This window comes from Microcebus murinus, chromosome 16, assembly GCF_040939455.1.
Source record: "Microcebus murinus isolate Inina chromosome 16, M.murinus_Inina_mat1.0, whole genome shotgun sequence".
Lineage (NCBI taxonomy): Eukaryota > Metazoa > Chordata > Mammalia > Primates > Cheirogaleidae > Microcebus > Microcebus murinus.
Genome location: NC_134119.1, coordinates 66,050,959 through 66,075,906, shown reverse-complemented (window position 1 = coordinate 66,075,906; position 24,948 = coordinate 66,050,959). Strand labels below are relative to the sequence as shown.

Here is a 24,948-nt window from a genome sequence, read left to right as displayed (position 1 = left end):
CCAGTACGAGTCACGTGTTGCCGGGCAGCAGGCGACGGGCGCCGGTGCGACGTCAACACATCCCGCTGAGCTCTCCCGACCTGTGTACCGCGGCCCGGCCGCGGCTGAGTCCTTCCAGGGCCCGGGTCGGGCGGTTTGCTGAGTACCTTTGCGGCCGCCATGGACAATTCCGGGAAGGAGGCGGAGGCGATGGCGCTGTTGGCCGAGGCGGAGCGCAAAGTGAAGAACTCACAGTCCTTCTTCTCCGGCCTCTTTGGGTAAGAGCAGGGCCTAGAGGACGGCCGGGACCTAGGCTGAGAGGACGAAGGAGTCATGGCCCGGGGTGTTGGGCTAGGCACGTAGGGCCTGGGCCTAGGAGACGGGACAGGATTCCAGAACGAGATGACATGGTGTAAGGCATCTAAAGGGACAGGCTGAGAGGCCAAGGAGCATGGGCCTTGGCAACATAGTTTGAGGAGAGACGGTCTGGGACGGCGGGAGGGACTTGGGCTGAGGACACACGGGCCGAGGCGACGCGACACCATCTTGAGGCGAGGAAGGGAACCCAGGCTGAAGACGGGCCAGCAGGCCAGAGGAGAACCTGGCCCGAGGGCATATAGTCTGAAGCCTTGAAGGGGGCTGGCCTTAGGGAACCTGGGAGAGCAACCAGAAGCCATTTGGAGCTATAGGGGAATCTATAGGAAGGCTCTTGGATGGTGTGGTAGGGCCTGGGGCTAAGGACATCTACCCGAGGGACTGACTTTTTCAAGACCAAGGACAGTGGATTTGCGTGGGCCCTGGGTAGTGGGGGTGAGGCTGAAGGAGTCTGACACCAGGCCCAGGGGCTTAGGGCTCCAGTGATCCTGGAAGTGATGAGCCCACGTTAGAGGTGTGCGAGGGCGCCTAGGGTGAGTGTGACTGGTTAGTAGCGCCCTGAATGGAGGATCTGGGAGATGGCATTAAACCAGAGGAGGCCTGGGCTGAGAGGTTGGAGACTAATGCTTGGGGTCTTAGAACAGCGCTGGCCTGGCCAAGAAGATAGTGGGATGAATGGGAGAGATGAGGGAGCTGAGAGGACCAAAAACGGGGTCAAAGGCCTGATGTGTGATCCCTGGGTAATGCCTGGGTGTCTCAAGGGGATGACTGTCATGCTGAGAAGAGCGCCTGAACAGGGTTGGCAGCCACAACTAACACCTGCGATGCACCAGACATTTCTCATAAAATCCACGTCAGCGCATAAAAGCTGACCATCTTTTGAGGAATCTTAGTGGTTTAGGAGGCTCAAAAGCCCAGGTTTGAAATGAGGCTCTGCCACTTTATGACCTTCAGTGAGTTGTTTAGCTTCCCTGTTAAAGGAGATCGCCAGTGAAGTCTACATCAGAAGTTTGCTAGGAGTATCAAATAAGAATGCGCATGAAGTGCGTAGAATTGAGCCTGGCACGTGGTTAAAGTCCGAAAGTGTTGGCTGTGGGTGCTTGTAGCGGGCTGATGGGGATCAGGGTGGGAGCCTGAGCTGGAGGGAAATGGGGACAGGGTTCTGGGCCGTGGGGACTTAGTAGGGTTGGGGGAAAGGACTTGAGGCTCTGAGCAGAGGAAGTAGAAGGGAGCAGGGGAGGAGTGTGGTGCTGGGGGAGGGACCTGAAAGGTGAAGGGGTGGCTCTCAAGATTGAGAGGACCAGGAAAGGACTGGTGGGTTTGTAGGGAGGAAGAACTGTGGGGGAGGGGCACAGTCTGGGAACCAGAGAGAGGCAGAGACTGGGGAAGGTGGTGGTATGTAGAATCTGCCAGAAGGCCAGGAAGGAGAGCCTGGGATTGGAAAGGATTGTGTTAGGAGCCTGGCAGAGGTTATGAAGGGGGAAGGGGATCTTTCCAGGAGAGGAGTCACTGGGTGGATGGAGCTGCCCCTTGTTTGGGGTTGGATGATGTTTAGCCAAAGAACTTTCAAAATATGACTAAGAATTATCTGATGAGGAAAAACGCCCGGCCCTGATAGATAGTATTGATTAGATGAGGACTGTTTTGTTTTAGAGGCTGAGAGTGGAGAGGAGGGATGTGTTTCTTCTTTCACAAGGGGAGAAGTTCAAGTGCAGTGTTTTGAGGGTGGCACCAAAGCTCAGATTTTGGTAATATAGTTTTCCTGGGTGGTCCTAGGTGTCTGGTCCCTTTGGCCCAGGGATTAGTATACTAGTGCTGGACTGGAGGGAGCAGCTAGGTCAGCCCTGAGATGCTTGCTACCTGGTTGAAAAGGCAAGGTTAACGGCTGCCAAACACTATAAGAGTAAAATTGTCAAATGTAAGGAAGGGCTAGGTTATGTCATTCATGTGAAGTTCCTGAGCTGGGAGGAAGTGGTGTGAGCTGGAGGTGGGGCTCTTGGTGAGGAATGAGCTGGGCCCCAAGGAACCCCAGGACTTGCTCAGGGAGCCAGGGCCTGCAGGGTGTTCTCGGCAACAGGGATAGTGTGAACAAATGTCTGGCATGAGGGGAAGTTCTGCCTGAATGACAGGAGAACCGAGATCCAGAGGGACCAAGGATGGCTTCCTGGGGGAGAGGCCTCTATCTGGCAGGATGAACAGGAGTTCTGGGGGTGCTGTCTGGTGGGGAGCAGCACTCTAGGCAGAGGACAACTTGAACAAAGACCCGGAGAGCGAAGCATGCTTTGTGGTTTAACACGGGGAGTTCCATGTTAGATTGTAAAGTTAGAAGGGTCAGAAGGGGGAAGTCAGGCTGGACAAGGATGAGGCCATGTGAGCAGGGGTGGGGCTTGAGGAGGGGCTAGAGAGCACTGAGGATTTTTCCAGGGGAGAGGAGGAGGGGGGACTAGTCCTAGAGCCTTCCCATTGGCCTTTTAGAAAGGACTGCAGCAGCTGGTGTGGGGGAGAGCGGGGACAGCAGGAGGCTGTTGCGGTGACAATGGTACTAGCAGATGTTTACTAAGTCCTCACTCTGACTCTGAGTCAGGCCTGAGCCAGGCAGGTAACCTGTGTTCTCTCATTTAGTCCTCACCAAATCCCTGTGAAGGTAGATAAAAATGAGGGTTTAGAGAAGTTGGCTTGTTTACCCAGTCCCGCAGTAAGTTGGAGAGGCGGCTTATACCAGGCCTATCTGATTCCAAAGCTCTCTCACTTGGCCACTGTGCTGTGCTACCAGTTTCACCCTGAGGCTGATGCCCATTTCTGGGTGCTGCATTTAAGAAGGATGTTAGCAAAGGACGTGCGCTGGGGGAGCTGCCACGCTCTGAGTGCCCCTTCCTCCCCACAGCAGTTTTCTTCATATATTTGAGAGAAAGAGCCAGAGTTTATCCCACTTCTTTTCAACTCCAAGAGGAGTTGAGGTGGTGTAACAGGGGGGTGAGGAAGACGGGGCAGAGGGCAGAGGGCAGGGACAGTGGGAAGCGGGCATGACTGGAACTTACGTGCCTGGGAGCCGGGAGTGCAGCCAGAGTTCGGCTCAGGATGATCTGCTTTATGGGCGGAACCACTCCCGGCACCTCCCCTCCGGATCTGAGTTTGCTTGTGTTCAACAACATTTCATAACCTCCCTTTCCTCAGGGCTTCCGTGGCTTCCGGGGACTGGAAAAGGGGCCCAGCTTGCCCTGGTGCTTGTGTCTCCCCCTTTGGGAACCTCAGTGTTGATAACTTTTCCCAAATCGAGGGGTCTCTGTGCCTGTCCAAGGGTCCAGTAAGATGGCCCTCACCTAGGATGTGGATGTTTGTGTCACCCGGCCTGCCCCGTGCCTGCTTTGGTGCTCAAACTGCTGCCTTTGCGCTTCATTAGTTCTGGGCTGCCAGACGCTAGGGGGCTTTGCATACCAGCAACCAGTGAGGGTGGCAGCGCCAGCCAGTTAGTAGAAGCTCAAAGCCATTTCTGTACCCTCCCTCGGGGGTGGGGGTAGGGAGCAGCACAGACTTCTGCTCTGCAAGCAGAAAGGTAGAGGTTTCCTAAGTAAAGCACCATGAGCCACAGAAAAAGGAGAGGGGTGACTCTAGGCACATTTGCTCCTCCTTCCTCCTCCTCTGCCTCCTGACGGTCCACAGACTTCCTGCTGTGCCCCTTTGGGATTGTACCTGCTCTCAGTGGCGGTTTTGTTCCCTGGGGCTTTTCCTCATCCTTAACATCTCTCTGCCACTTCCTCTTCCCCTAAAATCCAAAATAAAAGCCTCTTTCCTCTTGGATACCAATGTGTATAGGGAGTTTCTTCATCTGTGAAATGAAAATCACAGTAATCCCTGCTTCCTAGGGTGGTTCTAAGGAGTAAATGACATGATGCGTGGAAAGCGGTGAGAGCACAGTGCCTGGTCCTGGTAATGCTTATTAAGTTCTCACTGTCATCATTATTACTAGGTTTTGTCATTGGAAGTGGAGCTGGAGTCACTGAAGAAATAGAGGTGGCAGGGTGTTCTGTGTACAAACAGCGTGTTCCTGTGATCAAATGCGGACAGATCAGTTCCTATTTGAACTGCCCGTAGGCACCAGCAGCCCCAGGAGCCCCAAAGGGCCAGCTTTTGTAAGGAAAGAATTGCTGCCAAGATCAGGGAGGGCGTCCCTGGGCACGGCCTGCCTGGGGTCTTTGAGAACATCTTTTAAGAAAAGGAAACACATTCACCCTTGGGCTTGATGAAGTGTAATCTATTGGGATGCAGGGGGACATCGGAGTAATGGAGTACCTGCCAGGCTGTGTGGCCCTCGAGGTCCCTGCCTCTGAGCGTATCTTCTAGAAGGACGATGGTCCCCAAAGTACTATCAGCTTCATGGGGAAAGGGGTGGGGTGGTGAGAGACCCAGGCCTCTGTGAGACTGAAGGAGGAGTAGCTAGTCTGGAGGGAGAGGAGATGAGACGCATGCTCCGATGAAGTAGGCAAGCATTTCTGGAATCTGCTCTCTCTGCGGGGCTTGATGACAGTGACATTCCCGTTTACTGAGCACCTGTGACACGACAGGCACTCTGCCAGGCACTCTGCCGGGCACTGCCTGTGAGATGGCTCATGCTTCCAGCAACCCTGCGAGGAAGGCCTGGAGCCTTATCCCCGGTTACCGATGAGGAAACCAAGGCTGGCAAGCGATGAGCTGGCATCAGAACCAGGCCTGTCTGACTACCGTCAGCGACTTTTCTTACCACCACGAGAGACTCTAGAATTCCCATTCCTAGGTGGGGCTGGCACCCCTTTGCGTATATTTCTCCTCCTTCGTATAATAGCAGCCATTGGAGCACCCGTTCCGTGCTGCGCTCTGTGCAAAGCATTGCGTGTATGTCATCTCCCGTCCTCATGAAGACGCCTCCGGGGTCAGGGTCACTGTCTCTATTTTACAGATAAAGAAACAAGCTCAGGGATTTGCAGCCCGAGGTCACACACTTGGTAAAGTGCCCGAAACATATTTCAGCCCAGGTCCCTCCATTCCAAAGTCATTCTTTCTAGCTCTTGCCCGGACAGGTGTCTCAGGAGAGTGTTCTGTGACGATCTCAAGAGTGTTCTGTGACGGCCTCAAGTGAGGCCGTAGGAGCACTGCATGGGGGTGCTAAGGCGCAGGGCGCCCGGCCCTGCCCTGCCCCGCCCCGTCAGGCCAGGCGAGCGGAGCGGAGCGGAGGGAGGCTCTTGCAGGTGGAGATGCCTTCGGGGTCCCGAGGCTCTGATAGCCCGGTGCAGTGAGCGGAGTAGCAAGGCTGGTGGCCTCCTGCTCCCCGTGCTGGGGTGGACCTCACACCACCAATGCCCCCAGCAGCCTTTACTTTTTCCAACTTTCTTTCTGCTTGTGGGGTTGGCTCAGTAGGTGCTGGCTTAATGAACCACCCCCTTGCCTGAAGGAAGCTCAGTGCGGCTCCAGTAGAGAGCAGAGTCTGCTTGTCCAAGATTAGGGAAACCGGAGCAGCGTAGACTCGTAGACTCGTTTAATCTGGAGGAGGGGCAAGAGCAGGCAGGGGGGACCTTGTCTGCCCTCCGTGCTTTCCAGAGCACTCCTGCCGGGGAAAGAGGCCTTCCTCATCACTAGGTGAGAGGCGAGGGCGGGATTGGATCCCCAGGGCCCCAGCCCTCTCTCCCCGGCCTTGTTGCTTCCGGGCAGTGTAAGCTTGGGCAAGTTCCTCGCCCTCTCTGAACCCCACCCTCCTCCTCTGTAAAGCAGGGGAGCCACCCAAAGGGTGGTTTTAAGGAACTGTCAGAGTTGTCTGGTGGGCAGTAAGCACTTAGTGTTGTCCGTGATGAAGACGTAGAGAAGGCAGCGGCATTTGCCAGGCCTTTGGGTCCTTTAATCCCTGCTGAGGATACTGACTAGAGACTCAGGCTAGTGGCCTTAAGTCTTACGAGGGGACCATGGGGCAGTGGCAATGGCTCCTGCAGAGGGACAGGAGGGATAGAGTGAGTCCGGGACTTAAAATGGGGGAGTTACTCCATCCACCCTGCCTTTTCATGTCCTTAGGGAACTGCAGGTGGCCAGTAGACGGCTGGCATGTTGCTGGCCGCCAGGAAGCACCCAGGGGATGGAGGAAAAAGGGAGGAAGGCTGAGACTCTGCCCTGCAGAACCCCCTGGCCTGGGTCCCACCAGGCGTCTGTGCATTCCTGGCAGTGCACACCCTTCCATATGGCAGTCGCTGGAGGTTGGTGGCTGTGCTTGGGAGACCTGAGACTGCTTCCTCCGCCTTGGGAGGGGGAGAGAGCAAAGCCGAGTGGGTAATTATAGACAGCCCTGCGCCAGGCTGGCCGAAACCAGTTCCCTGTATTCCCTGTGCGGCTCAGAGCTGTGGGATGGGAAGAGTGGAGCAGCTTGGGGGAGGTCAGTGGGGGAGGGACAGTCAGCTGTCACATACGCTGCCACCCAGGCCTTTCAGGAGAAGGGGCCTTCTAGATCTTGTGCAGGTGGCAGAGGGACAAGGCCTGGTTTCCTCCCTGTGGGGAGTATGCAGTTTTAGAGAGGAGGCCGTCCTGGCTGGGTGTCATGCGCCCCCCTGGCCTGGAAGAGAAATCCTGCAGTGAACCATGCGGACTGACCATGTGGAGGGACAGCTTGGTAGCACAGGGAGCTGGGGACTTCTTCCTTCCAGTCACTCTTTCTCTGCCAGAAACCCTCCTAGCGTGCTGGAATAGCCTCGTCCTGGCCTGCAGCGAGGGGTGTCCTCTGCCTGCGTCTCCAGGCTTGTTTCCTGGCGCTGCCTGCTCTGTAGCTCTCCTGGCCCGCTTCTCCTTGACTTCGCCAAGCTTGTTTCTGTCTCGGAGCCTTTGCACATGCTGTGACTGCCGCCTAGAATGTTCTTCCTTCTTTTCTCCTCAGTCATCATTGAGGATACCATCCTCAAAAGCAGCTTTCCCTGACCTGCCCCAAGAAGTCCCCCCACCCCAGTACTACCTAATCACTTTGAAATTGTCCTGTTGGTTCCCTGTTTACAGAGGGCCAGGCCTTCTACTTTCTTTACTGCGATTACCTCCAGTGTCTGGCACATAATAAATGCTCAGGTATTTGTTCCCCAGGTAAATAAATGTCTATGTGAATGGCTTCTTCAGGATCTGCCAGTGAAACTTAGACAAGTCACTTCCCCCCTTTGGGGACTTCACTCCCATCTCTAGAAGAGGATGGGCATCCAGACATCCCCTGTCATCCCCCAGCCATGGCAGTGGCCAGGACCGGAGCACACAGGGGAAGGAGGAGGCAGGCCCTGGGGGCCTGAGCCGGCGGTAATCCCTCTGGCATTTCCACCCCATGGTTAGAATCACTGACCCAGTGCAGGGTTGGCCCAGCTTAGCCTCGGATCATAGAATTTCAGCCTGGGCAGCTAATAGTCTCTGTGTTCTGTGTCCACACTCTGTCCCATTGAGCCAAAACAAACCCAGCTGGGGCTGACTTCGCTCATTGTCAATCACCCGCTTTGAGCCTCTCTCAGCAAGATGGGCTGTTTCTGGTCATCCAGGAAGGTGGGCTTTCCCGGAGTTTGTCTGGAGCTGGGTAGGACTTAGTTGTACTCACAAGAAGAGAAGCATGTGCTGGGGCATCTGTGGGGTGGGCACACTTGTGATTAAGGTCTCTCTGAACATGTCCCTTTAAGAGAACATTCCAGGGCCGGGCGTGGTGACTCACGCCTGTAATCCTAGCACTCTGGGAGGCCGAGGCGGGCGAATTGCTCAAGGTCAGGAGTTCAAAACCAGCCTGAGCAAGAGCGAGACCCCGTCTCTACTAAAAATAGAAAGAAATTAATTGGCCAAATAAAAATATATAGAAAAAATTAGCTGAGCATGGTGGTGGATGCCTGTAGTCCCAGCTACTCGGGAGGCTGAGGCAGAAGGATTGCTTGAGCCCCAGGAGTTTGAGGTTGCTGTGAGCTAGGCTGATGCCACTAGCTGGGGCAACAGAGTGAGACTCTGTCTCAAAAAAAAAAGAGAGAGAGAGAGAAAGAACATTCCAGAGAAGGTCCTCCTGAGGTTTTTTTGCAGCCAGGCCCCAAGGGACCCTTCTGAATTCTCCTCTGCCGAAAGCTTGTGAAAGTCCCTTGCTTCTCATGGCCAGGGATCGGTTCTAAAGAATTCACTCCAAACTGGGCCCCAGGCCCAGTGTGCGTTGAGCCAGTTAGCATCTGCATGACCCCAGATAGCAGAGGTTGACTGTTCATCTAAAGAAGAACCTCACCTGGTGCAATTTGGGATTCAGGAGGCCGCGACTCCAGTCCCAGCCAGCCTGCCCTCCCTGGGGTATTCGCCTACTGACATTGCCAGACCTGGGACAGGTCACTGGGGGCTGCTTTCCATGTGTCAGTCTCAGTCAGTTTTTCCTTCCCAAACTCACCTGATCATCTGAGTCACCTGGGTCCCTAAGTATTAAAAGTCTCAATTCCAGGTGCTACCCAGATCTGCTGAGTGGAATCTTCCAGAAGTAGTGTGGCTGTGGGGCTCTGGTTTGATATTCTTAAAAAACAAAAATTAAACTAAACACTGGTCATTTCAGTGAAGAGAGAATCTGAAGTCTACCTGGTGGAACTCCTGAGAATGTAGACTTTATTCTACCAGTTATGGGTGATAGGAGTTTGAACAATAACAGAGACCACAGACCTTACCAGCTATGGAAGGACAAAAGGATGCAGTGGGGATATATGGGTTTGAGTGACTAATGAAGGGTTTCCCGAGTCAGGAGGAGGTTGAGAAGCCAGAATAAAGCTGCCCAAATAGGATGCTCTTTATTTTTTTAAACTTCTCTATATCTCCCAGGCCCTTACTGTTTATTGCACAGTAAGTTTTTTGAGGGTGGTTTTGCTGTTTTAAATAATGCTGTGCTCCTGGGCTCACCTGTAGTTCCTGCTGCCTGAGAGGCTGAGACAGGAGGATTGCATTAGCCCGGGAGTTTGAGTCCTGCCCGGGCAACATAGCGAGCCCCTGTCTCTAATTAATTAATTAATTCATCTGTGCTGAATATCCTTGTTACTTTTCTGATCAGTTTCTTAGGATAAATTGCTAGAAATGTAACTCATTGCTAGACCACGGGGCCAAATATAAATCCTAATATAAAATAAATATATATATGTATATATGTATCCTTGAATAGATAGAACGTGCAGGTGGTAAAAATATTCAGACTGTACAAATGAGGGATGAGCAGTGAATAAGTCTGCCTCCTACACTTGGCCTTCATTCTTTTTCTATAGATTATACCTTAGAGGAAAATGCTGTACTAGGTTTTTATGTATTTGCCCAGAAATATTCTCTGTTTATATAAACATGTATGTTGCTATTCTTCTCACTCTTTTTTTAAACACAAATGGGAACATTTTATATATACATCTTTAATGTTTCTTTATATGGCTGTGTCATGGTATATCTGTCTAGTCCTGAATTTGTAATGACGTACTCTTAAGGTTTTGAGGTCTTTATTGATTGCCGTGTGCAAAGCACAGGATTAAGGCATTGGGGAAGGAACAAGATGTCTAAAACTAGGCTGAGCCCCCGGAGTGCGTTGTGGTCTCCGGAGGGAACGGGATGTGGAGAGTGCCTGGGACCCGGTGGTACCAGGAAGTAGAAGAGGCTGTCAGAGGCAGGGCTGGTGGGGAGATCAGGAAGTCCCGCCCCCTCTGCCAAGGGAGTACCCAGGGCAATCTAGTCTGCCTAAATTGAATATGCCTAAGTATGGGAGGTGGGGGCTACAGACTCAGAGGCCCAGGAGGAAGCTGGCTTCACCGGAAATCAGTGGGGGTGGGTGGAGGGTAAGGGTGAGGGTAGGGGCACAGCCCTGCTGGCACAGGGCCAGAGTGCGTGCTTTCTCTTTGATAACAAACTAGATGGTCTCCTTATCTTTGTCCCTTTCCTTTTTTCCCCAGAGGCTCATCCAAAATCGAGGAAGCATGTGAAATCTATGCCAGAGCAGCAAACATGTTCAAAATGGCCAAAAACTGGAGTGGTGAGTGATCTCTGCTAGGAGTCCTCCATGACTCTTTCTCCTCTTTTCCCTCGGCTTCCGGTCCTGAAGGCCCGGCTGAGTGGTTGGCCTTGCAGGCCCTATTTGTTTTTATACCATCTCTGGCTTCAGAAACTGGCCTGCCAGCTAGTCCTTTTGTGACTTTATACCTTGGGTCACAGGGTCTAGGAGAAAAGGTGGAAAGGATAGGGGTAAATCGATTATTGCATCCAGATAGATCCACATGGATTGATGAGCTCTTTGAGATATTTATCTATAAATTCAGAATTTCAGGTTTCCTAGAAACTGTTCCCTGGTGCTTCTTTCACAATCTGAATTCTGGGCAGGGGGGTGTTTGAGTGGTGCCAGTGACATTAATCACAGCTAATCATATTACCCACAGCTATTAATCACAGCTTATTGAGTACGAAGTGCCATGCGTGCATCATTTATTGAATCATCATAGCAACCCTATGAGGATCAGTCCCTTACTATCCCTGTTTTACAGACTCAGAAACTGAGGCTTGGTTCAGCTCCTTGCCCAAGGTGCCATGACTAGTGCAGGGATTCAAAGAGCAGGGCTCTGATTTCGGAGCCTGAGCGTTTACCCTGCCTGACAAGGCAAGAGCGCTTAACCGAGGAGAGAACGTGGGGAGGGGCTACTTGAGGCCAGGGAGGCAGGGGATCTGTTAGGGGCGGCTTGCAGGCCCAGGGAGAGGTCAAAAAGCCATTGCGTTGAGCCCATTTGGGGCTGATTTCATAACATGGCTTTGGTGTCAACAGGATTGGATCAAGGAAATCAAGCAGGAGACACAGTATTGGAGCCAGGGAAGAACTTTCTGACCCATGCAGAGTTGAAACCCAGGGATGGGACCCAGACCACAGAGCGGGGTACAGAAGTGCAGGATAAAATCAGTTACGATCATTTTCTGATAATGTCAGTTTCCCAAAAATTGGAAGAGTTTTTCCTGAAATTTTACAAAATACACCATGCACAAAGCCAAATGCTATGTGTTTATTTATGCTCCCAAACTAAGAAAATTCCTTTACAAAATAAATGCTTATTTTTTAGTCACATAGATGTTGCTTTTTCACTAAAATTTGTTGACCTCCCCATCAACTATTCCAATAAAAGTCTTAGGCCTGATATCATAAGGCCTTTCCCCTAATATCTTCCCATTTTCTTGAAATTTTACACTCAAATTTGGTCCTCTTTAAAATAATAATGAAGAGGGCAGGTGCGGGGGAATCACGCCTATAATCCTAGCACTTTGGGATGCTGAGGCAGGAGGATCACTTGAGGCCGGGAATTTGAGGCCAGCTGGGGCAACATAACAAGACCCTGTCTCTACTAAAAATTTAAAAATTAGCTAGGCATGGTGGTACCTGCCTGTAGTCCCAGCTACTCGGGAGGCTGAGGCAGGAGGATCACTTGAGCCCAGGAGTTTGAGGTTGCTGTGAGCTGTGATTGTGACCCTGCACTCCAGCCTGGGTGACAGAGCGAGACCCTGTCTCTAAAAAGTAATAAGTCATATAGTGAAATCCTGGAAGGCTCTGTCCTGCTACTCAAAAGTTAAGAGGATAGAAGCCAGGCCCTGAGGTCCTCTTTCCTGCCTAGGAATTCTGTGATCGAATAACGGAGGAGGATGAAGGGAAGGAGCCTCAGAACTGAGCTAGAGGTGGTGGTTGGAGCTCCACATGAGAAGGAGAGACGCTATTGCCTCTCAAAAGTCAGGTTAGAAGGCGTGTGGAAGGAATGGTGTGGGACCCATGGAAGGTGACCGCGGGCAGATGAGAGTACAGGACAGACTGGGCTTCAAAGCGTGATCTCCACTGCCCTGCGTCCATGGGCATTTGTCCCCATGCACTGGTTCTTGGTGTCCACATCCTATTTTCTTTTCTGGATGTGAAGCTCCTGGCAGGGGAAGACCCTGTGTCGTGCCCTGCCACTCTCGTGTGCCTCATAGTCAGCACAGAGCGTGCCATGACTCTGCGTGAGGGCATAGAGCGTGGCCAGAGACGGAGGAGTCGGAATTAGACAGGAAGAGCTTTTGGGAGTTGTGAGCGAAAGAAATAAGACTTGGAAAGGGGGAGTAAATGGGAAAACGTTACGTGATTTAATCTCAGTTGCGGCCGGGCACGGTGGCTCAAGCCTGTAATCCTAGCACTCTGGGAGGCCGAGGTAGAAGGATTGCTCGAGGTCAGGAGTTCGAAACCAGCCTGAGCAAGAGCGAGACCCCGTCTCTACTATAAATAGAAAGAAATTAATTGGCCAACTAATACATATGGAAAAAATTAGCCGGGCATGGTGGCGCATGCCTGTAGTCCCAGCTACTCGGGAGGCTGAGGCAGGAGGATCACTTGAGCCCAGGAGTTTGAGGTTGCTGTGAGCTAGGCTGACGCCACGGCACTCACTCTAGCCTGGACAACAAAGTGAGACTCTGTCTCAAAAAAAAAAATAAAAAAATCTCTTCCCTGAGCCTACCCCGTGATTTGGCCTCCACTCTGCCTTCTAGTGATGGTTCTGAACCCTGTGGTTCGAGAGTCCCAGGGGGAGGACTGCTGAGGCCAGTAGGTGCCTCCTCACCTTGTGTTTATATCCTTGGCAGCTCTCTGCTCCGTCTGCCTTCTTGGATCTTTACAAGTGGTGGCCCTGGAGATACTGGCACAGGCTGGGGTTAGGGACATGAGATTTTAGCTGGGCTCACCCTGGCTGTCTTTCCATACACCTGGGACTCAGATCTTCCCCCTGAGTCAGCTTTCTGCCAACCTCAGAGGCCTCCAGGCGGACCACCAGGAGCCTCAGTCCCGGGGTCAGGAAACCTGAGGTCCAGGCCTCGCCAGGCTTCAACCTGGGCTCGCTCAGGCCACTCTCGTCCTCTCTTGTGGCCTTTTCTGTGTTCTTGAGAGCCCAACCCACTACCCAGGGAAGTGTGGCTGTGGCGTTATCAAGTGTGGAGCCCCACTGAGGCCGAGGTCACTCTTGTTTTCTGTTCCAGCTGCTGGAAATGCCTTCTGCCAGGCAGCCCAGCTGCACCTGCAGCTCCAGAACAAGCATGACGCGGCCACCTCCTTCGTGGACGCCGGCAACGCATTCAAGAAAGCCGACCCCCAAGGTGAGGGCCTCTGTGGGCCACAGGGCTGGCTGCCCAGAGCACCATCTGAGCCCTTTGCCCAGGAGTGGTCAGGTTTCCCCGCAGCTCTGGATTTTTCCAGTGGCCGACATGTGATAGGCCGGGAGGGAAGCGCCCGAGGCAAAGCAAGTGGTGACTTCAGAATTGGCTCCCTTCCTTCCGGTTGGCGTTCACACCTGCTCCGTCTCCGCCTCCCCCCTGCGCTGTGTATGTGCAGCTGATCCCTCCCCTCCCGGAGCCTGGGAGCATTTGGGAGTGGGAGTTGCATTTCAGACCCACTGCCTGCCAAGGAGAGAGGAAAATCTGTTCTGTTGTCAGAATTAACGCGCAGAAGGGAGTAGGGGAGTTCTAAGACCAGCCAGGTAGGAGTCGCTGCCGAAAAAGGAGCGGAAATTATCCTAACCTGGCTTCCCTACACCCTGGGGAAAAATTAGAGAGAACAGAGCCTGAGATATCGTTGCCAGAGAACAAGTTACTTAAAACGAGAGCGTGTTAGGGACAGAAGCCCAGTTTGGGACTGACTCATGGTGAGAAAACAGTTTCTGTCCCACTGGGCTCATCCCGAAGTAGAAGCAGCCCCACGAGGATCATACTTTGGGATTTCATGGGGCGGGAATTTTAATTTAGTTTTTGAATCTTGGTGCCAGACACAGGTTGCTAACTTACAATTTTACCAAAGAAAGATATTCTGTAAAAATTGACCATTTACTGTCACTCTCCTCAAGGGAATGAGAAATACATGAATATTCTTTTTTAGAGATATGGAATCTTGCAATAAAGGCCTGTCCCCCGCAAGAGGGGACAGTTTGCAATGCTGCTAGGCTGTTTCTCCAAGGGTCAGTGCATTTGGGAATTGCCGGCATACCCTGTCATCATGGTGGTGGACAGTTGCCGGTTACGGTTTTGATCTCTGTGTAGACCAGAAGCTTTTCCCCAGACTGACCAGTTGTTCCCCTCCACCTGGGTCTCACAGCTGTTGGCCTCAGTTGTCACGTGCTGGGGCTCAGGCCTGACAAGAACCAGAGGGCGGGTCGTTGAGCAAGCCTGGCAGGTAGCGCTGGGCCACAGGAGGCCATGTGGGTGATGTGACGATGACCTAGGTCAACCCTGGGTTTGCTTTAAGCTTGAATCATCCTGGGTAGTCTCTGCACCCTCCGCAGAGCCCTTCCCCCGCCCCGCCCAAGCCCTTCCCTGCTGCTGCCTGGGGGACCGGTGGCCTGGAGACGCCACCGCCTTAGCGTCTGCAGTGTTCAGCTGCTGCTCCATCCGGAATGACTGGGAGGACTTGTTTCTGGGGCACCACTGAGTGCCAGCGTGGGGACATGTGCACAGTGCCATTTGCTCTTTCAGCAGCCTCATGTGCTTCCCACAGACAGGCCCGCCCTGGCACTGCGACGTCTTTCCCCTGGGTTTTGATCTAGCTCTTCTACAGCAAGACTCTGCAGGGTGTGGGCCTGGGGTCTAGGTCTGGCCCATCCCTGGCCTTTGGAACCCCAGAGGGTAGCTGAGGAGTCGTAACGGGAAAATGCAGTGAAGCTGCCACTTCACCATAAGCGACAACTTGGCTCAGGGTGGCTTCAGTTGGCCGCCTAGGAGCTGAGGCAGGGAGTCGGGTGGATTGGGCTGGGGGAGACTTTGAGGGGACGGAGGGGGGAGTCGTGCGAAGAGGCTCATCTGGACAAGCCCTGGGGACTTGGTGCTGATCAGGGGCGTTAGCACAGCGTACTGTGTCCCAGCCTCTAGGTGCTCGCCCAGTCACAGCTCTCAGCCAGGGGGTAGACACAAAACCCGCTTTGTGTCTGGGCCCGGTCAGGCCTCATGGAGAAGGCAGTGGGAGGCAGCTCCGTGTGGCTCAGCCTCGCAGGAAATTCGTGCTCTCAGAAGTCTGGGACGACTGCGTCCCCTGTGTGACTCTATTCCTCGTCTGTTAAAACAGAAATCATACTTTGAGATAATGCTCACGTCCAGCCTAGCACCTGGCACGTGAGGAACATCTGTTAAGGGCAGCCCTTAACTTCCATCAGCCCAGGTGTCCCTGCGTGGCCTGTGCTCCCCACAGCCTCCACCCCTTGACCAAGTGCCTTGTGAGACAGAGCTGGAGGCCCGATTTGGAACCCTGCCACGTTGCCCCACACAGGCGGCCAGCCCCGTGGGGTGTTCTTTGTCTCTGGTCTCGGTGGCGGCTTGGAAGGTCTCTGTCCTCGGTCAGCACTTCCTATAGGAGTCTCCCCTGGAGGGTCCTCCCTCGAGCAGGAGCAGGTGTGCGTCTGAGGCCTGCCTTGGCTCCCATCACTGCCCTCTCCCTGTGCAGAGCATGGCCTGCCCGTTGGTGGCACTGGGCGGCGTGGTGGGGCGGGGGTTGGTGCCCATGTCTGTCATTGGTTCCTCAGAATTTCCCACCACTTCTGGCTGCTCGGCCTGGACCTGGGCCAAGGAGGCCTCTTCCGCAGCCGGCCTGTTAGCTGGGGCCAGAAGCACAGGTTATAGGTGTACCTGGGGCAGGCAAGTGGCCCAGCCCCCACTAGTTCCCCCACCCCCCACTGCCGTTGCTGTGTCCCTGTTGCGTACCAGACGCCTAGCATCTTTTAACCCATGCGACTTGTGTGATTCTGTGATTTGCCCCGTTTTACCAAGGAAGAGACAGCTGAGCCCTAGATGTGATCGAGGAAGGCGTTGGTGAGAGGCAGCAGCTGAGTCGGCGGCAGCAGTGCTGGTGGGCACGACTGCAGCGGGTTGGGGTTGCAGCTGGATCATTCTCAAACCCCTTTCCAGCTCTCACTGGGTGGACAGAGGGGAAGGGGAGGTGAGCTGCCTCCCAGAGAGCCAGAACAGGGAGCTGGGTTTTGCTCTGCCTGTCCAGGGTGTGATCACAGGCCATCTTCCGAGGCCAGGTGAGCTGAGATCAGCCCTGTGGTCATGTGTTAGAAACTCACCCGGGAGCCAGCTGGCTGCTTGTCAGGTGGCAGCCCGCTGCTTTCCGGGCATGAAGGCAATTTAGCCCCATGAGTCTGTGTCGCTGCCTGGGGGTAAGCCTGTCTCCCCTGTGGCGACTGCAAGGACTGCACCTTGTTGACAGCCCTCCAGAGCCAGTGCCCGCAGGCCCCAGGTGGCAGCTGCTAATCTCACTGGGAGCAGGTCTGCAGGGTGCCGGGTTGAGTGTCCTGGGCGCTCCAGCCAGGAGAGGGAGCCCATGAGCAGCCCCGGGCCTCCCCGTGGACGCTGGAGCCGGGTGGGGTGGGCTCACTCCAGCCCACCGCGTCTTGGCCAGCTCTGTGGCTTCTGCATCTGCTCTGTTACAAAATGTGCATGTGTGTTACATTAATACTTACTGTTTCCCGCTACTGGTTGTTGGTTGTGTTCTCTCCCCTTCCTCCTCCTCTGCCCCCTTTCTGCCGTCTCTCCCTTGTCCTGCCGCCTCAGGCTTCCATCTGTCAACCTCCAGACCTTGGCCGAATGATGTACATCCCCTGACTCTCTTTTGGGTCCCCAGAGGCCTTTCTGAATTGGGACAAAATCTACAGACTCCCCTACGCCAGAGTAGCACTCACAGACATCCACTTTTTGCTTGTAAATTTCGAGGGTGGGTTGTAGAGTCCCTGGAAGCCCGGCCACAGGCCTGAGGCTGAGAGCTTCTGTTCAGATGGCTCCTGAGGGAGTGAGCTTGGTGTCCCATCCGGACCATAAGCCCCTTGAGAGCAGGCACCCGGCCTTGCGCTTCTCGCTGGCACCCCTCCCCAGGTGAGCACAGGCCGCGTCCCAGCCCAGCAGGCTGGGCTGACCAGGAAGGCCCAGGCGCCTTGGAATGCCCTGTACCCCCTCTCAGCCCACACCCTGTGGTCTGTCCAGGCCCTGCGCCCTTCCCCCTCCTCCTTCCTCCCTCCCTCCAATACCCCTCTCCTCCCAAAATGCATGAAAATGGAGTTAAAAAAAAAATACCTGCTCTGGAGCTCATTTTTATCTGTTAGAAAATGCCTCCCACTCACGCTTTTCTCTCTCCAAATAACTTGTCAAAAAAAAGCCTTTCCCAAATTTAAAATCTTGCAAGAGATAGTACAACAAAGGTAGCCCAGTTCCTCCCTTCAGTGCCATCCTGATGTGTTAGGGTTTTTTGGCGAAACCTGCGGTTTCAGGAGCCGGTGGGTGGCAGGGCCAGGTTGAGCGGGGCTGAGAGCAGAGGGCATGTGCGACAGAGCAGGCGGGGGAGAGCCACATGGAGCAGCCTCGGGGCTCACAGCATCCAGCCTCCTTGTGCCAGAAATCCAGGCCACACTGGTGTGGGGGACAGAGCCTGTTCAGCGTCCTGCAGCGTCGGTGGCAGAGCCCAGGTAGAATCTGGGCATCCCTGCCACCTCCAAGGATGCCTCAGGTGTCAGGCTTAGCTGTCTCTGAAACCTTGCCTCTTGCCAGCGGCTCTGTCCTTTGAGAGCAGGGTCCTGGCAGGTCTGGCTCCAAACACCCATGGGAGTCTGGCCATCACCACCTGTCCCTGGGGTTGCTGGGAAGCTGGTGGCCTTGCGGCAGCCCAAGGATGAAGAGCTCCCCCGGAGCACGTGCCCAGCAAGTCACAGTCTGCAGAGTAAATCAATCTGCCCAAGTTTCCTGGGGCTCAGGGACCCCTTCACCTTCTCCCCCAGTCCCTGGAGAGCGTGTGGCCCTGGCGACTCCGCGCGCCTGCTGATCCCGGGAGCGCCTGCATCCGCGTCTGCCTCTTCTCCCAGGCCCCGCTGAAATGCCCACTTTCTCATTTCTCCTCCCCACCTCGCCTTTTCTCTCTCCAGAGGCCATTAACTGTTTGATGAGAGCAATTGAGATCTACACAGACATGGTAAGCCTCACTTGCTCATCCTGTCCCCGCGTCGCCTCCCCGCCCTCAGCACCCCAGCAGTGTTCCTTGTTCTGCTGCCAAAAGCAGGCAGGAAGGGGCAAGTGGGAGCTGGGAGGGATGGTGGGAGGGTCCTCACCACCTCCCGGCACAACACAGGAGCTGACAGCCCCTCTCTGCACCTCTGTCTCCATCCTGGTCCCCCCACGGGCCATCAAGGTTTTCATTTGTAGCAGTTGATGGTTATCAGAGAGAGTGTGTGTGTCCCACTCTTAGCCTCTGCCCCGCCCCAGGGAGCATCTCTGTTGACATACGCAGCCCAGAGGGCAGCAACCAGGCTGGGGCCAGGGAGCCGGATGCTGGACCCAGACTCGGCCTGGGCTCCTGTGTTGGCTTTTTACTCTCTGCCTCCTCATACCACCACCCCTCGTCTCATCAGACCCTCCCCCAGGCAGGTGCGGAGGCCCCGCCCTATTCCTGTATTCAGGGCCACGCTGCAGTAATCATTTCAATTATGACAGTCACAGCAGCTTCCAATTTTTGAGCCAGACACTCTGCCCCATGGTTTTACCTCGTTTCACAACAACCCTGTGACACCAGCACTATTGTCATCCCCATTGGCAGCTGGGGAAAGGGGGCTTAGGCAAGTGACAGGACTTGCCCAGGGACACAGGACTACAAACAGGAGCTGCTGACACCCAAAACTAGGTTTGGCTGAGCCCGGGGCCTTGCCCTTTCCTCCTGCCCTTGGCAAGGGCTGTGGCCTTGGACCGGCCTCTGTGCAGAGTGGCAGGGCAGGTGCCTGGGCCCTGGGGGGGGTGCAGAGGCAGGTAGAAGGGTGCTCAGAGCCTCCTTGGGGAGCTCTGGGCGTGCACAGGGGAGGCTGAAGGTCAGGTGCTGGCCTGTGAGAAGGGTCAGCTCCATGGCTACAAGGCCTTTCACCAGGTCGCTCTGAATAAAAGGGCTGGTTCTTCTGCCCCCCTCCACCCTCCATCAAATGCTCCCTGAGGGCCGGGGCCTCTGCCGAGCATTTCTACACATTTTCTCTGGAGTTCGCACCGTCGTTCTGTGCCCTGGCGGGTGGGATGGAAACAGGCAGAGACCCTGGGACGATTTGCCCGTGGTCCCCTGGTCAGCCCACACTCACAGCCAGGTCTCCAGTGCCGGAGCCTTCCCTTCCCCCTTCTCCCAGCTAGGGCGGAGGGGCAGGAGCCAGGATGATCACGTTTGAGCTGGAGGGTGGGGCGGGACACAGAAGATACCACTGGTCACAGGCGGCCCCTTCCCCTTTCCCCCCAGGGCCGATTCACCATCGCAGCCAAGCACCACATCTCCATCGCCGAGATCTACGAGACGGAGCTGGTGGACATCGAGAAGGTAAGTGGCGGGTCAGGGCCTTGTCTGGGCCACTGCCCAGGACCGGGGCTTCTCTCTCCCTCTTCCACCTGGGGGAACCCTCTGGCGTCTGAGCACCAGGAAAAGGCGGACGGGGCACCGGCTGAGCTTGGGGCGAGGGGTCGGGCTATGTCCCGGCAGGGCAGGGCAGGGCGGAGGGAGATGGAGGCCTCCCCTCTCCAGCGCAGCCCTCGAGCTCAGCCCTCCCCGTGTCTCCCCAGGCCATCGCGCACTACGAGCAGTCTGCAGACTACTACAAAGGCGAGGAGTCCAACAGGTAGTCCCTCTTCCTGCCTGCCCCTAGGCCCCTGAGTGACCTGCAGGACCTGCCACCACCTACCCTCACTCCTCCTCCCTACACAGCTCAGCCAACAAGTGTCTGCTGAAGGTGGCTGGCTACGCCGCGCAGCTGGAGCAGTATCAGAAGGCCATTGACATCTACGAGCAGGTGGGCCGTGGCGGCCCTTGTCCCATGCTCTGCCCGGGGCATCGTGCTATCCTTGGCGCCGGTGCTGCGTGCTGGAGCCATTCCCCACCCCCGTCTCGCTCCCATCTCTCCCTCTCTGCCTCCACTTCTCTCGTCGTGCCATTCCCCCCGCCCCCACCTCATCCTCAGCTCGGCTAAACGCTCTGTCCACCCACGACCCCATGCCGTGTCGCCACCCTTCCCACAGCCCTCACACGGCTTCCCGGAAGGCCCGAGAGTGAGGCAGGCTCTGAAGAACCGGAGTCAGGAGGCCCGAAGCGGCCATGGGTCCCTCATGCACAGTGGGAGGGCGGGAGTGGCACGTGGGCGCCCCTCTGCCATGCAGGGAGGGCGGGTGGTGGCTGAAAGAAAGGCAGGCAGCTGGCCCCGGGGGAGAGTGGGGTGGGCATTGCCTCTCATGTTCCCGCAGCCTGCCGCCCCTCTGCCCACTGCCGTGCCAGCCTCCCGTAGGTCCTGACGGCGGGGCCGCCTCCTACCCCCCATGTTGGGTGCCTCGGAGGCCCACAGACACCTGGCTTCAGCCTCCACTCCCCTACCCCCAGCCCATCGTGTCCTGGTCGCTCCGGCACCAGCTGCTGACCTCCCTGGGCTGTCCCTGGCTCCTTGCCCATGAGGTCCCGGGTGAACAGGGCCTTGCCCTGGGACATGGACTCAGTTCCCAGATGGCTGCCCAGTGCCCAGCAGTAACCCTGGCTGTCGGGCTGCCTGCCCTGAGCTCTCACAGTGCTGCTCCCACATGACCACAGGTGGGGACCAATGCCATGGACAGCCCCCTCCTCAAGTACAGCGCCAAGGACTACTTCTTCAAGGCGGCCCTCTGCCACTTCTGCATCGACATGCTCAATGCCAAGGTGCGCCCAGCCGGGGGGCCCTGCCCGAGCTTTGCCTACACCAGCCAGATCATCTTCCCTGGGCCGCCATGTCTGTCACCAGGCCATCTTGCCTCTTGTCCCCACATGCAAATGATGCATTTCAGTCCTGATGTCACCTGCCTGGCTCTGTAGGCTTTTGAGTTTCTGACTCCTGGCTCACTCGGTGCTGGGCTCTTTCTTTCGTGGGCACACTGTTGGACTCCCATGAAATCAGCACCATTGTCACCCATTTTGTAGGTGAAGACACCAAGGCTGAGATAAGAGTCCCTTGTTCAAGTCCACATAGCTAGTGAGCTGCAGCCCCAGCATTCCAGATCTCTGTGACTCCCACAGAGGGCCAGCGAGGAGGAGCTGGAGAGTTAGCTGGCACTAGAGTTTGATTTTCTGGTGCTCCCCAACCAGGCAGGGCTCTGCGGCGTCCAGGATTTCCTGGTATCTCTGGCCGCCCTGCCCCCTGCCTCATAGCCGTCCCCCGTGGGCACCGGCAGAGTGGGACTTTGTCACCAGGTTCACATCCTGACTCCACGTCTCACCCTGTGCCCTGGGCAGGTCACCACCGTCTCTGGGTCTGTTTCCCCACTTTTGAAATGGGGTTCACCATCATTCGATCCACTCAGGGTCCTCGTGAAGCACCCACCCCAGATCTGGCATGTGGGATATGCTCATGTCCCCCGTCCTGGCTGAGCCGGGCAACAGGCAGCGCTGGGTGCCTGCCTGGGAAACCCTCCCCGCCACTGCCCCACTGCCCACCTCTCCCCGAAGCCATCTCTGCAGCCAGGCTGGCGCTAAGCTCAGCTCTGTGGAGTCACAGGCACAGAGCCAGGTGACACCTGAGCCTGGGGGAGGGGCACTGAGAGCTGACTCAGGACTGACTGCCAGCCGTCCCCAGGTCCCCTCAGCTGGTAGGCCAGCGGCTCCAATGGCCCTGTCTTTATTAACTTGTCCCCCTCTTCTGTCCCTCCCTCTCCCTGCTGCTCAGCTGGCCGTCCAGAAGTACGAGGAGCTGTTTCCGGCCTTCTCTGATTCCCGGGAATGCAAGCTGATGAAAGTGAGTGCCGGCGCTCAGGCTGCCCGCTTCCCTGAGCCCGGAGAGGGGTGGCCAGAGGGGTGGCCAGAGGGGTGGCCGGGGCGCCAGGGATGGGAAGTCTGGACCCTTAGGCTCCAGGTGGGAGAATCGTGGAGTTTGACCAGTGGTTCTCCAGGGGGTTCTGTTTTTGTTTTGTTTTCTTTCTTCTGCCACTTGGGTCTCCATTTTCTCGATGAGAAAAGTACGACTCAGGCAGTGATGGAGCTGGGGACAGGGCTGGGGGCGGGAGGTGACACACACCCCTCCGGTGATGCGCTGTGTCAGTGAGGTTGCCCCGAGGGTGAGCCCTTCCTCATGAGTAGCGGGGCAGGACTGGAACACACCCCTTTTTCCTCTCAGTGTGGGGTTCCTCCCCACCCCAATCCCGTTTAACCCACCCAGATACCATGTGTTTGAATCTAATCCAGGCCAGCCTGGGCCCCTGACCCCTTTCTGCTGTTTGCTTGCAGAAGTTGCTAGAAGCACATGAGGAGCAGAATGTGGACAGCTACACTGAGTCGGTGAGTGGGTGGCGTGGGTGGCCAGCTCTCTCCAGGGGCCTGGGTCCCCCTGGGTAGGCTGCCTTTCTCAGACATAGTCTCCCATGAAATTCACCCTTTTTTATCTGTGGCCCTGGCCCCTGGCTGTGAATTCATTCCATCAGTCACCCCAGAAGCCTCACAAGTAGCCCCAAGAGGTGCAGGGAGAGTCCTTCCCACTTTATAGAGGACGGCACGAAGGCCGAGGAGGAGAATTGGCCCTGGCCCCGTGGGGGCGGAGCTGGGGTCAGACCCGTGTCTGTCTGCCCCCAAGAGTTGTCTTTGCGCCACTCAGAGTCCCCCAGCGAGCGGTTGAGGCTGTCTCACATCGGGTGCCTTGGGTGGGGACCCAGGAGGAGCAGATGGGGAGGGAGAGGTGAGGGGACAGGGAGAGGCCACTCCCCGCTCCCTGATGGACGCCCCGCGAGGACGTCTCTTCCTCTCCTTACTCTGGTCTGAGCGTGCTGAGCTTGCTTGTGTCCGCTCAGGGCCTAATTCAGTCCTGGAGATCGCACGTGTCAAGCCTGTCCCCCCTGGTTACCCTCAGGGATCTAAGCCCCTAAATGATGACAGAGACCAAGGATGCCAGGGATGCATCTCGCCTGTCTTGGCACTAGAGACCTTGGGCTCCAGGCCTGGGGACAGGAGGGGGTGGCGGCAGCAGCCACATCACCTCGGTGTGCGCGCAGGTGAAAGAGTACGACTCCATCTCGCGGCTGGACCAGTGGCTCACCACCATGCTGCTTCGCATCAAGAAGACGATCCAGGGTGACGAGGAGGACCTGCGCTAAGCCCCGCCCCTGGCGCCTGTCTTCCTGTCACGTCTGCTCAGAGAGAGGTGGGGCCTGGGACTGGCTGCGAGATCTTCCCTCCCTTTCCCCAGCCCAGGAGTCTGGTGGGCCACGGTGGGCGGCGGCAGGGCTCGGCTCCGCCACGGGGGCACCAGAGGCCAGGGCCTGCTGGCCGGACAGTCACCCTCTCTTCTTGCTCTACCCCTCGCCCCCTCCTCATTTATTTAAGTCCCCAAAGGTACCCTTCACCCCCCAAAACCAGCTGTACAGGACCTTTGATACAGACCTATTTGCTGTGGGTGCTGCTGGGGTTTGGGGTGGCATCCGGGCCCCATCTCCTGGCCAGCTGAGTCGTGAGGCTGGTCTCTCTCTCCCACTCCTGTCCCCTGGCCGGGCTCCGAGCACATGTAGCCGCTGAGACTTGCTCTCGCCGCTGGGGGTGGGCCCCTTCTTGCCCCCGGCCTCCTGCAGCCCTGGCCTCTCAGGTTAGACCCTGGGCCCTGGAGCTCAGGGTGTGGCCCCCACCCCGACCCCCGCGCCTGCTCCTTCCCTAACGCTTTGAGGTTTCATCAGTCGGAAGCTGCAGCTGGCCCAGGAAAGAAAATAAAAAACAACACTTTTGCATGAGTCTCTGTTCCTCCTCACCTCTGCTACCCACCTCGCCCCTCGGTGCTGGTCACCCGTCCTCCTGCCCCTCCCGGTCCCCCCTTGGGCTCTGGGTGTGCTCTGTGGGGGGAGTGGGGGGCATGTGTCCTCTGGGCAGTGGCTCAGGCTCTAGGGTTCTGGGGGAGGGGAGCCCAGGGCTAGTGGGCTTGGAGGCCCGGGCCACCAGTCTGGATCTAGCTTCCCCTGCACCCTTGGAGTCCCGGGGCCTTGGTTTCCTCAGCTGGGATGAGGGGTGACGATCACACCCCTCGGAGCGGCCGGAGGACTGAATGCCACAGTCATCGTGACTGCTCTGGTCGATCCCCTGTCCTCACCCCACGTCCACATGTCCCTGGAAGGAAGGCTGAACGCCCTGGTGACAGTTGTTCCATCTGTCACGGGATCGGGGAGGAGGTGACTTTGGTGGGCAGAGCATGAAGCTTGAGTGGGTCAGGGGCGTGGGAGTGGAGATGCAGGAGGAAGACGGGTAAGAACCAGCCACTTCTGCCACACGCCACCATGTAGGTCTTCCTGTGTGTCAGTAGACTGGCCTGGGACATGTGTGCTGCGCCCCAGCCCTGGGTGGGGTCCTCACTGTGGGGGAGATGGATGAGGCTCAGTGCCCGAGCCAGGCGGCGCGTCACAGCATGACAGGGTAGCATCACACAGAAGAGAGGCTGCCGGGGAAACCAGGGCCGGCTACTGAAGAGGTGCTGCAGCCCGGGAGGGCTGCCTGGAGGAGGTGTGGGCGAGGTCAGGTTTCCCTCCAGGTTCGACAAAAGGCAGCCTGTCCCTGACACCCTGTCCGGTCCTCTGTCTCCTTCAGCTCCTCCTGCAGTGAAGACTCCTAAGAGC

The 24,948-nt window shown here is 56.3% G+C and overlaps 1 protein-coding gene across 1 annotated transcript; it reads left to right on the top strand.

Annotated features, from left to right (window-relative positions):
• On the top strand, positions 1–24,075 carry NAPA (NSF attachment protein alpha). The gene is made up of 11 exons (XM_012761559.2): positions 1–257; positions 10,266–10,345; positions 13,342–13,458; positions 18,255–18,301; positions 19,598–19,675; positions 19,915–19,970; positions 20,057–20,141; positions 20,927–21,031; positions 22,032–22,100; positions 22,589–22,639; positions 23,347–24,075. Exons 1-11 carry the CDS (start codon positions 160–162, stop codon positions 23,446–23,448), a joined length of 888 nt encoding a protein of 295 aa, XP_012617013.1. The 5' UTR covers positions 1–159; the 3' UTR covers positions 23,449–24,075.
• The last annotated feature ends 873 nt before the right edge of the window (positions 24,076–24,948 follow it).

What these genes read in the sequence shown, in the direction of transcription:
- NAPA (XM_012761559.2), top strand. Translation starts at nt 160, where the DNA reads ATGGACAATTCCGGGAAGGAGGCGGAGGCGATGGCGCTGTTGGCCGAG. An exon ending in CAAGAAAGCCGACCCCCAAG is followed by an intron (nt 13,459 to 18,254) that starts GTGAGGGCCTCT and finishes TTCTCTCTCCAG; the next exon opens with AGGCCATTAACTGTTTGATG. An exon ending in CCATTGACATCTACGAGCAG is followed by an intron (nt 20,142 to 20,926) that starts GTGGGCCGTGGC and finishes ACATGACCACAG; the next exon opens with GTGGGGACCAATGCCATGGA.